Source organism: Octopus bimaculoides, chromosome 7, assembly GCF_046866305.1.
Source record: "Octopus bimaculoides isolate indiv1 chromosome 7, ASM4686630v1, whole genome shotgun sequence".
NCBI classification, from domain to species: Eukaryota; Metazoa; Mollusca; class Cephalopoda; order Octopoda; family Octopodidae; genus Octopus; species Octopus bimaculoides.
This window is the reverse complement of record NC_142934.1, coordinates 3,564,454-3,579,453: the sequence shown is the minus strand read 5'-3', so window position 1 is coordinate 3,579,453 and position 15,000 is coordinate 3,564,454. Positions and strand designations below refer to the sequence as shown.

General features: G+C 35.9%; 1 protein-coding gene across 1 annotated transcript in view; it reads left to right on the top strand.

Moving 5' to 3' along the window:
• The window catches only part of LOC106871591 (leukotriene-B4 omega-hydroxylase 3), a 4,471-nt gene extending 3,374 nt beyond the window's left edge, over positions 1-1,097 (top strand). The window contains exon 2 of the mRNA XM_014918108.3: positions 1-1,097. This exon is cut by the window's left edge and continues 610 nt beyond it. Coding sequence (XP_014773594.1) covers positions 1-963 — 963 coding nt within the window. The 3' untranslated portion in view covers positions 964-1,097.
• Positions 1,098-15,000: the final 13,903 nt, after the last annotated feature.

Sequence of the window (15,000 nt, the reverse complement as noted above, 5' to 3'; positions counted from 1 at the left end):
GTGACTAACTTAACATTTGATGTTATTGGTAAATGTGCGTTCGATTATGATTTTCAATGCATCGAAAACAACAGTAACGAAACAACAGATCTTTTCACAAAAGTTTCACAAAAGCTTGAGTTAAACTGGCAACGAGTTCTACCAGACTTCTTACCGTTTTTACATGTTTTCAAAACGAAATCAATGAAGGAATACGAGAAATATATTTCGAATTTAGACGACATTGTTTATCGTATTATTGAAGAAAAAAGAAAGACCATCGATTTATCGAATGAGGATGATTCAAACGTCAGCAATCTTCTCGAATCTTTATTATATGCCAAAGATGAGGATACTGGTGAAAGAATGAGTGACAAAGAAATCCGTGATCACGCAGTTACGTTCATGTTAGCTGGGCATGAAACTACAGCTGTTTCGATAACCTGGGTTTTGTTACAACTTGCTCGTTATCCTCACATCCAAGATAAAGTCAGAGAAGAAATACGTTCGGTTCTGCCAAAAGATGGAAGGAATATCACAGACGACCATTTGGAACAATTATCGTATCTTCGATGTGTCATAGACGAGACAATGCGTATTTATCCGGCTGTTTTGATGGTCAGCAGAGAAGCTATTGAAGATTGCAGAATTGGGGATTACACATTTCCAAAAGGAACATTCCTTTTTGTGAACATAACCTCTTTGCAAAAGAATCCAAAATACTGGGAAAATCCAATGGAATTTCGTCCGGAGCGATTTAGCGATCCTTCAAAAGTTTACCCTTATTCTTTCATACCTTTCATTGCTGGGGGCAGAATGTGCATTGGTTATAAGTTTGCTTTGATGGAGATGAAAGCGGCCCTAGCTTTACTTATCAACAAGTTTGAATACAAGCTCATGCCTGGCGTCAGTTATAAACGACGAGCAACCATAACCAGTCGGCCGGAGCCGAATTTAATTTTGAAGGTGCGAAAGTTAAACTGAGAAAATGGAAGAATAAACTAGTTTCTTGGTGAATCTAGTTAAATGATATATGGAACGCGGGAAACTGTTTTGAATATCAAACGATATATTTAGTAACTTTATATATATCTCCACCAACCTAATAATAATAATAATAATAATAATAATAATAATAATAATAATAATAATAATAATAATATAAAGGACTGAGGTAACTCCTCCAGAAGATATAGAGTTAAACTTAAAAGAAGAGTGCCTCAATCTTTTATATATTAACCAAAATGAAGTAGATTGACAAAATTATTTTTTGAACCTGTTGAATAATAATAATAATAATAATAATAATAATAATAATAATAATAATAATAATAATAATAAATCCATAATTATTATCAAACTTGGAAAGGCTCCTGATATACTCTTAGTGCTGCTGAGATATTTTATTTACCAATGGTTACAATGACATTTTTCAAATTAATCTTACACGGCTGTTCAACGTTTAAAAGTATTGGAACCATTCCTTACCAATTGAAAACCATGTATTTGGGATATTATAGTAAATTTCTCTGCATTTTTCTCAAATGGAATCACTTCAATTTGCTTGAAAACACGACGCTAAGACCAATTGCAAATCAACCCAGACTTGCAAATTCCTATGAAATTCCAGACATAAGTAATAAGCTATTACTATAAATAATTTTGTGGTCAATAAAATGAAGTACCAGTCATTTACAGTGGTCGATGGTATCGACAACCCCTCCCCCCAAAATTATTCGCTATCTGCTTATAAAAGAAATCATTATCTTTAATCGTGTAAACCTTTTAATACGAATATAACACTGACGACAATAGGCGGGAAACAGACGTTTATCATGAATTCTTCTTTTCTGAATAGTAATTGAATTAACTGATATTTGAATACAAAGTTTCATTTTGAGGAGTGTGTCGATTGCTAAACCAGATGCATTCTAATATGGCTTTCTGGTGTCAACAAACCCCAAGCTCAACAATAAAACGTTGAATGAGTAAGAAATTATTGCAATCTCTATGAACAAGGTTGTAACATTTGTAAGATCAATGAAAGGTAAGCAGAGTCAAAGTAACAAAGAAGGAATATTTATGGCCACCTGAGACTGCTTTACCTGAAATTCTCCTCAATGAAACCATTTTATTCTATTGTGAAACGATATTCCTATATAAACGTCACGCGTCTGTTTCTGGTTCTCTTCAATAAATGACCTCCGTAGATAGTGAAATACAAAATGCTGTATAGACCCAGAAGAGAAGAATCCAATTGTTTAATACGAAAGAATCTTAAATAAAGAGTTACAAACATAGTGACGAGAGAATTTGATTCCTGGTTAAAGAAAATTCACTTTTCTTCTTTAATATTCTTGCGGGGGAATATACACGACAACTTACCATTTTCCCTTCTTGAATGTACATGGCATTTCGTCGAGTCGGAAAGAAATTCACATAATTTTATACAAAATCCTAAAGAATTGACAATCATTGAATTTAAGGAATATTTGAAGGGAAATTTAGCAAATCTGTTCGAAAAGAAGCTTTTTTAAGAAATGGCATTATGACTGAATCGGTTTTTGCTTCTTTCTTCATTCTAAAAGTGTATCTATGAGAAACTCCACTCTGGTATTATTTAACCTTCAAACAACATATCTTACAAGCAATAGCTTTCACAACCTTTAGCTGCTTGTCATGGCGACTGCCAATTATAATATTGTAAACTATTCCAAAATGCTAAAAACTACTTCAGTTTTGTGCATTTTGCTGACATTTACAAGATACAGGCGCATCCTGCAAGGAAATACGGCTCTCATTTTGGTAATGATACAACTGGCCTTATTTTGGCGATGGTACTGTTAGCCTCATTTTGGCGATGGTACAGCTGGCCCTCAAAGCTGCATTAATCTCGATGACAAAGTTTCATTCACCAACATGCCATAACCTCTAACCCACAGGTCTATTGTATCATCTCTCTGCCGCTTCTGCTACTATTAAAACGGCTGCTACTCCTAAATGAGAAAATTATAAGCCATCCATCCTCCGTCCGAGACTTTCTTATACTTTCTGCTCTTCTCATTTTTTCCTTAAAGTGTCCTTACTAAGTACTTCACCAAATCCCTCCTTTCCAGAACTGGCACTCTCTACAGCTCACAGGATTACAAGTCTGATTTCAAAGACCAGAAGTGCTGACCCTTCGTCTCAAAGATAAATAATTTGTTTGGAAAAATTACAAAATTTAGTGTCACCAAATTTCTACAATATTCATGAATATTGTAATCAAAGAATATGGACATCGCTATCAAATTTTAAGAACTAATCACAAATCAATCAAAATTGATGACTCTTGTTGCATCTTATATTCATTTTATATATACATATACATATATGTGTGTGTGTGTGTGTGTGTGTGTGTGTGTGTGTGTGTGTGTGTGTGTGTGTGTGTGTGTGTGTGTGTGTGTGTATTTGCATAGTAAGTGACCTAATCTGAGATCGTGTGCTGGAACGAAAACAATTGCAGCGTAGAAGGTGTTTATAAGCCATTTAAAAACACACAGAAACCGTTAGATTCACTTCATTTAAATTTAATTTGCCAAAATATTTACATCGCTTTGAGACCGCTCCAATTATATATATATATATATATATATATATATATATATATATATATATATATATATATATATATATATATATATAATGTATGTATGTATGTATGTATGTATGTATGTATGTATGTACAGGTATAACACCGATTTTCCGGAACCTTCGGTTTCAAAACCATTCCGAATTGCTGATTTTTCCGAACCAGGGGTGGCTACTCTCTAAATTAAACAAGTATTAAGTTTACTTAGATAATTAAATGAAATGCAGGCATCTATATAGGAAGATAAATGATAAAAACTTAATGATACTGTTCTGTGTAAAGACCAGAAGACTAGTCTGGTGTCTCGTTTAATTCGTGTGGATTATAAGAGGTTCTGAACCATCAGTGTCCGGAAAGTCGGTGTTGTATACGCCCACGTGTGTGTGTTTGTGTGTGTGTGTGTAATTTATTTTGAAATAATAGCATCAAGTCTACACGTATCTATCTTCAAATTATTCCTCGATAATCAAATAATCAAGCCGAAGAAAGACACAAAGCGAATCGCAGATATCATAAAATGGCGGATATAAATGTTTGATACAAATTTGAAAAAGTAATTAATTATCATATACCGAAAAATTGAGAAGTTTCAAGAAAACTTTTAATAAAATCATAATTCTATACTTTATTAAAATATTGCCGTCTTTATATTCTGTATGTCATAGGAAATTAACAATATTCTTAATCTATAAATTTATGAAAACCAACTTAACCTGCTGAACTTTCAACGATCTTCGGTTTCTAGGTTATTGATAAGCTCGGTGAAATTGTTTTGCTGTTATTTAATATTGATTTCATAATATTACTGGAAGCTGATGATTTGGCTGAAATACATATATATATACTTTGAATCTTGTTATCTTTGTTTTCTTTGTTTTAATTTACTTTTTATATATCATTGCTGTTGTCTTTTTTTTTTTAACTTGAGAGTTTTTAACATGTAATAAAAAGATAAAAATATTGTCTGTGTGTCTGTCCGAATTTGTGTTTGTGTGAGTCTGTGTGTATGTGTGTGTGTGTGTGTGTGTGTGTGTGTGTGTGTATTAATAATTTGTTTTCAAGTAAAAGGCTCTTTGTGACTTCGAAGTTTCGCCGTACTAACTTTCACCAGACAGACTGATGGCTGCGAGCAAGCCGATACTTCGAAGTCACTGTCAAAGATTTCTTTAAAAAAAAATCTAAACTAAAAAGTATTGAATGAACTTTTACTTTAATATCTGATAACAGCAAAGATACCGAAGCTTCGAAGTTACTGTCAACCTTTTCCTCGAAAACATTAACATGTACTTTACTGGAAAGTATTGAGTGAATTTTCAGTTTAAAGTTACTGTGCCCATGCTGGGGCTCTACCTTGCAGGATTTGGTCGAATAAATCGATTCCAGTACTTATGTTAGAGGGGTGGGGGTAGGCAAACCAAAACGGGTTATCAAGCGGTGGAAAGACAAACTCATAAATTTGAATAATTTAATTTTAAAGAAATATGCTTTCGTGGATCACAAAGTCAGGAAAGACTATCATCATAAGTGACCTTGGTTTGCTTTCAACTGAGTGGAGGCGCAATGAATGGCCCAGTGGTTAGGGCAGCGGACTCGCGGTCATATACGTTGTATAAGCAAATATTCACTTGAACTATTTACTGGGTCGATTTAACTCTGGTGCGAAATCTTTTGAGTGTGTTGTGAAATTGTTATTTTACTTGTTTGGTGACACCTTTTCAATAAAATAGGTTATTTGCACATAAATAAGCTACAAGAAAGCCGTGTTATTCAATAAAATCAGTTGTTTACGAAAAACGAAAAGCGAATGAACCTGAGGAATAAGTCAAACGATGAATGAGTATTGAAGAAATTTTGTTTTCCGAGTCACTCTTACAAAAAACAAAAAAGCAAAAAAAAGAAAAACATATGAACACCACGGGAATAAAAAAACCCACAGAAAGAGAGCGTCTGACGTTCAATAAAATTTGTTATTAACCTTAAATTTTACCAGCTACATTTTTTAAACAAAGCAGACCGAGGCTATGAAACTATTTGAATAAAGAAGTTAAAGAAAGACAGTTTTATGGAGTTGGATTGTTCTGGGTTTTAGTCACGAACCTGTGATTGGTAGTATACAACATATATACATAAAACACACACGGCCATGTTTGATGCATTCCAGGTTCAATAGTGTATACTCATAAAAGAAGTTTTTAGTGCATTAAAGCTTATAAGAGGCCCAACTTTGTTTATAAAACCCAGGGAATTTTTTTCTTTGAGATCTATTATTGAGAAATAATAGTGTCTGATATGCCATCAAATACGGTAGACAGGTTGCGGGAAAAGGTGAGAATGATCCCATTAATATTTGTATAAGTTTCCATATTTTTTTAATAGTATCTGGAACGTTTGCATTTACATATGCACTGCGGTTATTTCAATACAGTATCGTATATGAGACAGAGAGTATGATAGCTACAAGGTTACCAAAGAAGAAAAAATGAGACCACCTTATCACAAAACTGACCAACAGATTTCTGGGAAGCACCCGAGAATGCTTTGTTTGGGAGTCCATTATTTCAACTTTTTATAACATTCGGTCAAAACTTCTAGAATCTTCAGCAGAACTATTTGGTTGGAAAATTCACAAAATGTTCCAGTCTACTGCTATTTGGTTACACACCAGCCAAGTTTGATTGGTCGAACCATGTTCACGTAGGGGTTAATATCTTTTATGGCTACAGAATTTATTTCTCGTAGATGGTCTTTGCCTTTTATGGCAATATAGTTGGGTCGTGGTCATAAACTGCGGACCCGGGCAAGATGGTTCGAAACTCAGCAGAAATCTCGCTACAGCAGCATCATACAATACAATCCATTGCTGACCTCAACAAAGAACATTGAATGTATTTGAAGGATGAGTCTTAAACAAAAAGCTAAATTTTATTAATAAAGGAGACGGACGTTTGAGAAAAAGTGCCGGAGAAAATTGAGGAAGGTGAGCGAAGTTGGTAAAATCTATATTGTCCTGATGGAGGACCTCTTTCTCTTAAACGAAATATCTCAGGAGAAAAGAAATTCCATTCAACATCTTTTAATATGGCTTCAAATACTGGCACAAGGCCAACAGCTTTAAATATGGTGATTGTTGATTACATCGACATCAGTACTTGAATGATTCTTTATTTTATCGGTTCCGTAAGAACGAAAGGCAAAGTCAACCTCGTTAGGTTCTGAGTTCGAAATCTACCGAGGTCGATTTTGTCTTTCATTCTTTCGGGGTCGATAAAATTTGAAACCACTATGACAACAAATATTTCCAGTGGACAAGGTAATTTCTCTGCTGAGAGAAGGTAACCAATATGTTAATAAAAAATTCTAATTGAACGCAACTTACCCTTCTCATTATCTTTCTGGGCATAGCTCTGCCATGTAACATCAAAGCAAATTTTCTCACAGATATTCTGATTTATTCTTGGACCTGTTCTTCAATGACTTCTGTTGTATATCAGTTGTCTAATGGGAACATGGTGTTAGTCCTTCACTCAACCTTTCTCCATTTCTGGAGGAGGAATACTTTACCCAACTTAACTCTGTAGCAGAGAGAAATAGATATAGATAGATAGATAGATAGATAGATAGATAGATAGATAGATAGATAGATAGATAGATACATACATACATACATACATACATACATACATAGAGAGAAAGGGGAGAGAGAGAGAGAGAGAGAGAGAGAGAGAGAGAGAGAGAGAGAGAGAGAGAGAGAGAGAGAGAATCGTTATTTGAGTGTCAGTTGTACGGTTTCTGTCCACCAGAATCTGCTGACACTGAATTAGTCAACCTGAAGCCATAGTAGAAAATATTTGCTCAAGACATGACACAGTTGATCAAACTCAAAATCATATGATTACGAAGCGAATCTGTTCCTCTCATTTCTAGATTGTTGAAGTCTAATTTGGTTGCTATTTCTAGCAGGTAGAGAATCACTACCAGTAGCGTAACTGGAGAGGGAGAAGATGGGACGGGGAGGTCTGCTCTAGGCGATGCTTTTATGGGGCGGCACATTCGTGTCTTCTATTTCAGCCCATCAAGGGCTGCTCCGAGCGGCACACACTTCAGCTCCGCCACTGGCCACAACATAGAAACTATCCCATTAGTTCATTGGTTTCTACAGGGATTTGCGATTAGGCATGAAATGATATGACTTTAACTTCTCCCTTTACATAAGCTACATGGCCGAATGGTTAGAGGTATTTAGCTGTTGAGCAGAGAGCTATAGGTTCAATTCCTAATCCGAATGACTTGTTGAACAAGGCACTTCGTTTCAGACTGCCTCAGTCTCCTCAGCTGCAATGAGTATCAAGCGGATGTTGGTACAATCCTCTCTTCTGGCTGTCACATCCTGGATATTTTGTTAAATCAAGGGTGATGGGACCAAGAAGTTGTCTGTGCTTGATCGCCATTAGATGCAGTGGCGTAACCATAGTGTGTGCCACCAGGGCCGGCTCAAGGTACCGAAAACTCAGGCAGTCGCCCAGGGCACCATGTGCTAGGAGGCGCCAAGGAGGACATGACAAAGACAACGACATTTCCACGACCGTCAGCTTGTACACGCCGAAGTTCAGCTTGCCCGGTGCGCCAGCAACACTAGGGCCGGCCCTATGTGCCACCCAGGGCAGCTCTTCAGTTTGCTGTGCCACTAGCCCCTCTGTTACCAACCCGCCCTCTAAACAAACTTATAGCAGATATAAAAATGCTGCCCCTATAAAAGCATCACCCGGGGTGGACCGTTCCCTTCTCTTTGGCACAGCTATGCTGCTGACTCCATAGGCTCCTGAAGCGATTAGCAACGATTTTTCTACCTGTTATCATGCAATGACTCGCTCGCAAGTGATGGCTGCCGCTTTTATATTCTGGTCATCATCCAATGACTGGTCGCGATATTCAGCGGTTAACCGTGAATAAAATACAGGATGACAGCGCTGAGCGGTGATGTTCATAAATTCAAACTCGTTGCCTATTCAAATATACTTGAGGCATATTCGAATCCGTAAGAAAGCCATTTATTATGTTTTATCATAGGGAAAATTTCTCGCTGACAAACAGCTGTGAATACACCAAGTCAGCTCACAGCGGCTCCTAACTGTTGGATGCGTGCATTTCGAAGTGGCTGGGTTCGAATATGCGTCAAGCATATTTGAAGTGGTAAGAAAGTGTGTATTGTGACTGTAGTTGTCTTAATACTGGAATGCATCTAGGTCAGGGTCGTTCTCAATGCTAAACAGATACTGAACTAGAGTGTGTTTTGTATATAAGCTGACTTTAACCAGTTTCATAAACAATAGGTACTTAAGTTTCAAGTCATACCATGTAACATCATATCAAAAGCAAAATTATAATCTTTGCAAAATAGTTAAAAACAGATAAATATATGAATTGATAAACAAACTCCTATGATAGCTAGACTTTTGATAATATAATGATATAACGGTGATGTTGTTTGGGCCATGATAAAGCAAATACCGAATACAACTAAACAAAAGATAATTTCAACAACGAAAGAATTTTTATTGTATTTGGAAAAAATATGTTTAACGGAAAACATGTTGAAATATAATATATAATATAGCATAATATAATATAATATAATATAATATAATATAATATAATATAATATGATATGATATAATATAATATAATATAATATAATATAATATAATATAATATAATTAGATCGCTGACCACTACATTTATATATTTTTTCTCCCTGTTTCTCTCCTTGTTTCTTTCTGTGTTCCTTTCAGTTGAAGAGCGTAGGCTCGAAACGTCAAAGACTTTCTCTATTCCTGAGCGTTAAACTAATACATCCATTTGTTGTTTACACCATTTGTCTTCGTCTGTTGATTTTTTCGTAAATTCTCCCATATATATGCTTATAAGAAGAGATGACTACTAAGCGGACATCCGATATGCTAGAAAGAGGTCATCAACGACACAACCACAAGGAAAAATAATGTTCTCCAGAAAAAAATTCAGCAAACGCCACAACATAAGCGGGCAAGACAAATGGAAAATATACAAAATAAAGAATTAATCGTATACCGGTTTCCCCATCAACCTTTTTACTTACGTAAAAACGTCCGTGGTTCATCAGCACATTCGTTCTTAGAACGAGTGTACTGATGAATTCACCTTATTAATAAAACCATTACACATTTCTGCTACACATGTATATAGACTTCTGTTGATTCACCGAGAATCATTAAATTACAGAACTCAATATATAAATATAGAGTGTTCCTTAATTCATCACAACTGAAAAGCCCATAATTTCGCTGTTTGAGTTTCCCGTTTCCGTTCTTTCATTTCGTAATACGAACCTGTTTTCTCTTAGATTATCAGTTGTTCGAATATATTTTGAAATATTATACGAAAGTTATCAAGAAAGCATTTATCAATATGTTGTTTTGTTAAATCGTGCGAATGATTCGAGCAAAAACGGCTGTTTTCAAGCTCACGTTTTTCATTTAATTCTAGCTCAGACGAGGAGGTCACTTGAAGTACTATCGTCGAGAAATTTGTTGTTAAATAATGTTTTAGAACCTTTTTCTTGACGACACTTCGAAATCGACGTTTTGTTTTTTACTCCCTGAAACGAGCTGAAATTCAGGATGATTGGCACTTTAGTGGAAGCCCATTGTACACGTATATAAATGTGTGTGTGTGTGTGTATGTATGTATGTGTGTGTGTGTATGTGTGTGTGTGTGTGTATTTGGCATTGTTCTACCAATCTGCCAACATCCCTTGACAACCGGTATGGGTTTCTTTACATCCTCCATAATTCAGCGGTTCGACAAAAGGCACCGGTGGAATAAGTACTATACATTGAAAAATAAAAAAAAATAAAAACATATGTATTGTTGTCGATTCGTTCGACTCGCCTCTCAAGGTGGTGTCCTCTCGCATGGCCGCCATCCAATGACTTAAACCGTCTGCTTACACAAAAGATATTTAGCTCGATGCATACCAGTTGACGAATCCAGTACTTTGGTCCAACTGGTACTTAATTTATCGACCCCGAAAGGATGAAAGGCAAAGTCGACCTCAGCGGAATTTGAACTCAGAACGTAAAGACAGACGAAAGAATAAATACAGTATTAAGATAATCCGGAAGAAAACCAAAGTTTTAATGTATTACTTCACATTCAGCTGTTTTTACGTCTCAATGCTTCGTCATTTAGATAATGGGAAGGTTGAGGGGTATCGTTGTTGAGTTGTGATTTAGGTATCAGTTGATTTTAATCCAGTTAAAAGGGAAAAAATGTCTTATGAAATGCAAAAATGCTGAAATGAAGAATTATTTTTTTATTCTTTGCAAACCAAGGGCAACTAGTAAAACCGGAATTATCTCCCTTACACTTCAGTTTAATTTCTTTTTCTCTATTTCAAATATTTTCATAGCATGTTTAGATTCTAATCGATCTATAATAATTATTATAGATCGATTATGAAGAAGCCTAAACTATTGAGGTAATGATTCGAATATCATATTTGATTCCGTATTGTGTTTTAAGCTGTGTGGTCAAGAAGCTCGCTTTTACAGCGACTTCGTTTTGCTGGTCAGTCCCACTCTCGTTCCATCTCTCCAATTTCTTCTCAATGCTTTGAAAGTAAGACATATTAAAGTGTCACGATGAGAAGGAAACGTGATTTCTCAACTAGAAAATGCAGTCTCAATATTTTTTTCTTTGTATTGATTTTTGTTTCAGTAGTCACCTCACAACTGGAATAAATATTTGGTCATTAAGAAAACACATTAACGCAGTTCAGAGCGATCGAGTAAATAAATAAATAAATAAATAAATAAATAATTGAGATTAACTAGTCGGTAAAAATAGTTACAGGAAAATAATACCACAGTTATTGTTGGTACATGTAATATAATGAACATGAAGGAAAATTTCGGCGGCAAGGAAAATTCAAATCAGATATATGTCAAAAAATTTCAGGAACCATGGGAGACAACGCTGAGAGGTTTCGCTGTTACTCTCATTCTGTTCGTTCTTTGCCGACTTGACAATGGCTGACTTCGAAGGCGACAAATTTACAGAGTCACTAGAGTGTTGGATAGAATTATTCCTCATAGCATTTGTTCTTATTCGGTGTAAGCTGAGTTCAAATCCAACTGGGGTTAACTTTTTCGTACATTCCTTTCAGAGACGATAAATGAAGAACCAGTCGAGGTAGTTGGAATGAGAGAGAGAGAGAGAGAGAGCTTTTTGAAATACAGTCCTCCAAGACTTGTGTCTGCAACTGGAACCTACTCGAATCAAGAACCTCCTTTTTTCATGCGATGGTTGCTAATCTGTTTTAGAAAAGCTGTGTATTACTATTGTTGCTGTTGTCATTGTCATTGGACAACTTTTCAAATAAACTCAAGTTTGTATCAGAAACACTTACGCACTATTATTCGGCATTCGTAGTTGATGACGTGTAATAAAGCAGAAATGCATGTTTACCACAATCCGATGGCATCATTCATAGCTAAATGTGTTTTCACACATTTTGTCTAAGAAGAAAAATTTCTCTCGACACTATTTCTGCAATGAAAGATCTTCCTGTGTTCGAATGTACACGAGTGAGTTAAATACCATTGTAGACGCATGTATTTTATCCAACACTGTTTCGTGTGACTCTATTTAATTAATTCCAGCTTCATCAAGCTTTACGCACACCAGCAAATTTACTATTTGCCATTCTTGCATATTGGAACTACCGTTGCAATGAGGTTGGGTACGACGAATTCACTAATCGTAGCAGATGACATGTAACATCGCAGAAACGCATTCCTTCTATGATCTGATGACGTCTTTCGTAGCCCAATGTGTTTTCATATGTTGTCTAAGAGGAATAAATTCTCTCGAAACTACTTCTGCAGTGAAAAGTCTTTCTACGTTCGAATGTACACGAAAATGTTAAATATCATAGTACACGCATATATTCTATTCAACGTTGCTTCGTGCGATTCTATTTAGTTAATGTCTGTGTGACTAATAACTACCTAGATTCTAAGCAAGGATTCGAAACCTAATCTATATTTTCCTGCAAGTTCTTTCCTATTATTTTCGACTTTTGCACTTGGAAATTTATAAGAGTCAACTAACATGTTTCAATCAATTCTATTGTTTAAATGACTATTTCAAGACAAATTTGGGTCAAAGTAGACAGATGACGGAAAATCCTTTGTTTAGCTTCTTGGCCTACGTAAATTAGTTAGAAAAAAAAAATATATTAAAACAGACCTCAAAATTGTTTCAACCTCTGTCGTCGCTTGGCTGAGGAGCACATCTTTATTTTCTCCCTTCACTTATGAGTTGTCTCCGCGCAGCTACACAACTTTCACTCTCTCTACTTGTCAACATAGAGAGATAGAATTTCGTACCATTTCTCACTTTAGGTTTTTTACCCGTCTTCTAGCAGTCAACAAATAATGAACTTAACTACCTACGAGATGGACAAGAGAATCAGCAATAACCACTGTACAACAATAACAAGTTGTATCTTACATTGTAACGAACAAATAAAGGCCAGATCACCACAAGTGATATTTTCTTCCTCTCATTTATTTGTTACATAGAAATCGTTACATCTGCATTTTCATTTATAACTTTTGTGTGTTTTGTCTCCACAAACGATTTTGTTTGTAGAGATGTGTCTATTAAATATTTTTGCATTAGATGTTGGCTGGTGAGGAAGAAATTATTTTCAAAATGTCTTTATTCTGCTTTTATATATATATATGATAGAAAAATAAAAAGGATAAATGGAACCCTTTGCCCCCAAATTATGATCCAATTTTTGCCAAACTCAACAAAATATAATCAATTGGGTCGGAGCACACGTACAGACATCTCCCTAAGGTAAATAACAACAACAGTAACAAAAACAACAGCAGCTGCAGCAATAGCAACAACAACAATCTATAAGGGGCAATGCAATCTTCATACATTTCTTTCAATTTCTTGGTTTACCTAATATCGATTCTTTCTCCCCAAACTCAATTCATGTATTTAATATTAGTTTCAAATTTTGACACAAGGCCAGCAATTTAGGCGGGGGAGGGGGCTACGTCAATAACATCGACCCCCAGTGTTCAACTGGTACTCATTTCTTCGACCCCTGAAACTCAGAACGTCAAGATAAACGAAACATCACTAAGTATTCTTCCCGGCGTGCTAACGGTTCTGCCAGCTCGCTGCCTTGGATGTATGTCTATAATATCGATGCTGTCTCTTGTGCTAAGGCTCATAGGACCGGTTACTCGGTTTCCATGGCGTAAAAGTGACTGGTGTTCAAAATCCGCCGAGGTCGACTTGGCTTTTCATCCTTTCGGGATTGATAAATTAAGTACCAGTTGCGTACTGGGGTCGATCTAATCGACTGGCCCCCTCCCCCAAAATTTCGGGCCTTGTGTCTAGAGTAGAAAAGAATAAAAGACATGAAGGTCTATCATGAACCCCTGGGGTCATAAACCCGGAGCTTAATCCGATTTCCATAACATGTAAGGTCTATTAAAGGGTCAATAAAATAAGTACCAGTTATGCACCAGGGTCAATGTAATCGATTTACCCTTTCTCTAAAAATCTGAAAGAAATTACAGAGTTGTTAAATACTGCCAAGTTGATAACACTTTTGCAGACGACACCAGCCTGTTCATTGTGAATAATTGGGTAAGAAAAGATAACGCATTGATCTAAAGTTCTCTTGCAGGCAGCTCAATGCTAGTGAAATATATTCGAACGCATTGAATACAATATACTTCGTCAATATTTATACAGCGTGACATGATATTTTCTGTACACTAATTGCCAGTAGATTGTGTATTCTGGATAGTTTTCTATTAACCGATATATAAAAGTCTGACTGGAAGAAAATGAGTGACTCCGTCTGTACTGAAAGCTGAAGGAAACTAAATCAACTCGAAAATCGATCTATCGGTTGCCTAATGTGTAGATATAGTTTTTCTAATGCAGCGATCTGGCAGAATTATTAACATGTTGAACAAAATGCTTCGTGGTATTTCGTCCGTCGTAAAGTCCTGAGTTCAAATTCCGCCGAAGTCGACTTTGCCTTTCGTTCTGTCGGGAAAGATAAAATAGGTACCAGTTGAATACTGAGGTCGATATAATTGACTAACCCATGCACCCTTCCCCTGAACTTGCAGGCCTGGTGTCAAAATCCGAAACCAATATGTTCAAAATTACTTTAGAGCAAAGTTAAAATATATTCTTTTACTTGTTTCAGTCATTTTGACTGCGGCCTTGCTGGAGCACCGCCTTTAGTCGAATAAATTGACCCCAGGACTTATTCTTTCTAAGTCTAATACTTATTCTATCGATCACTT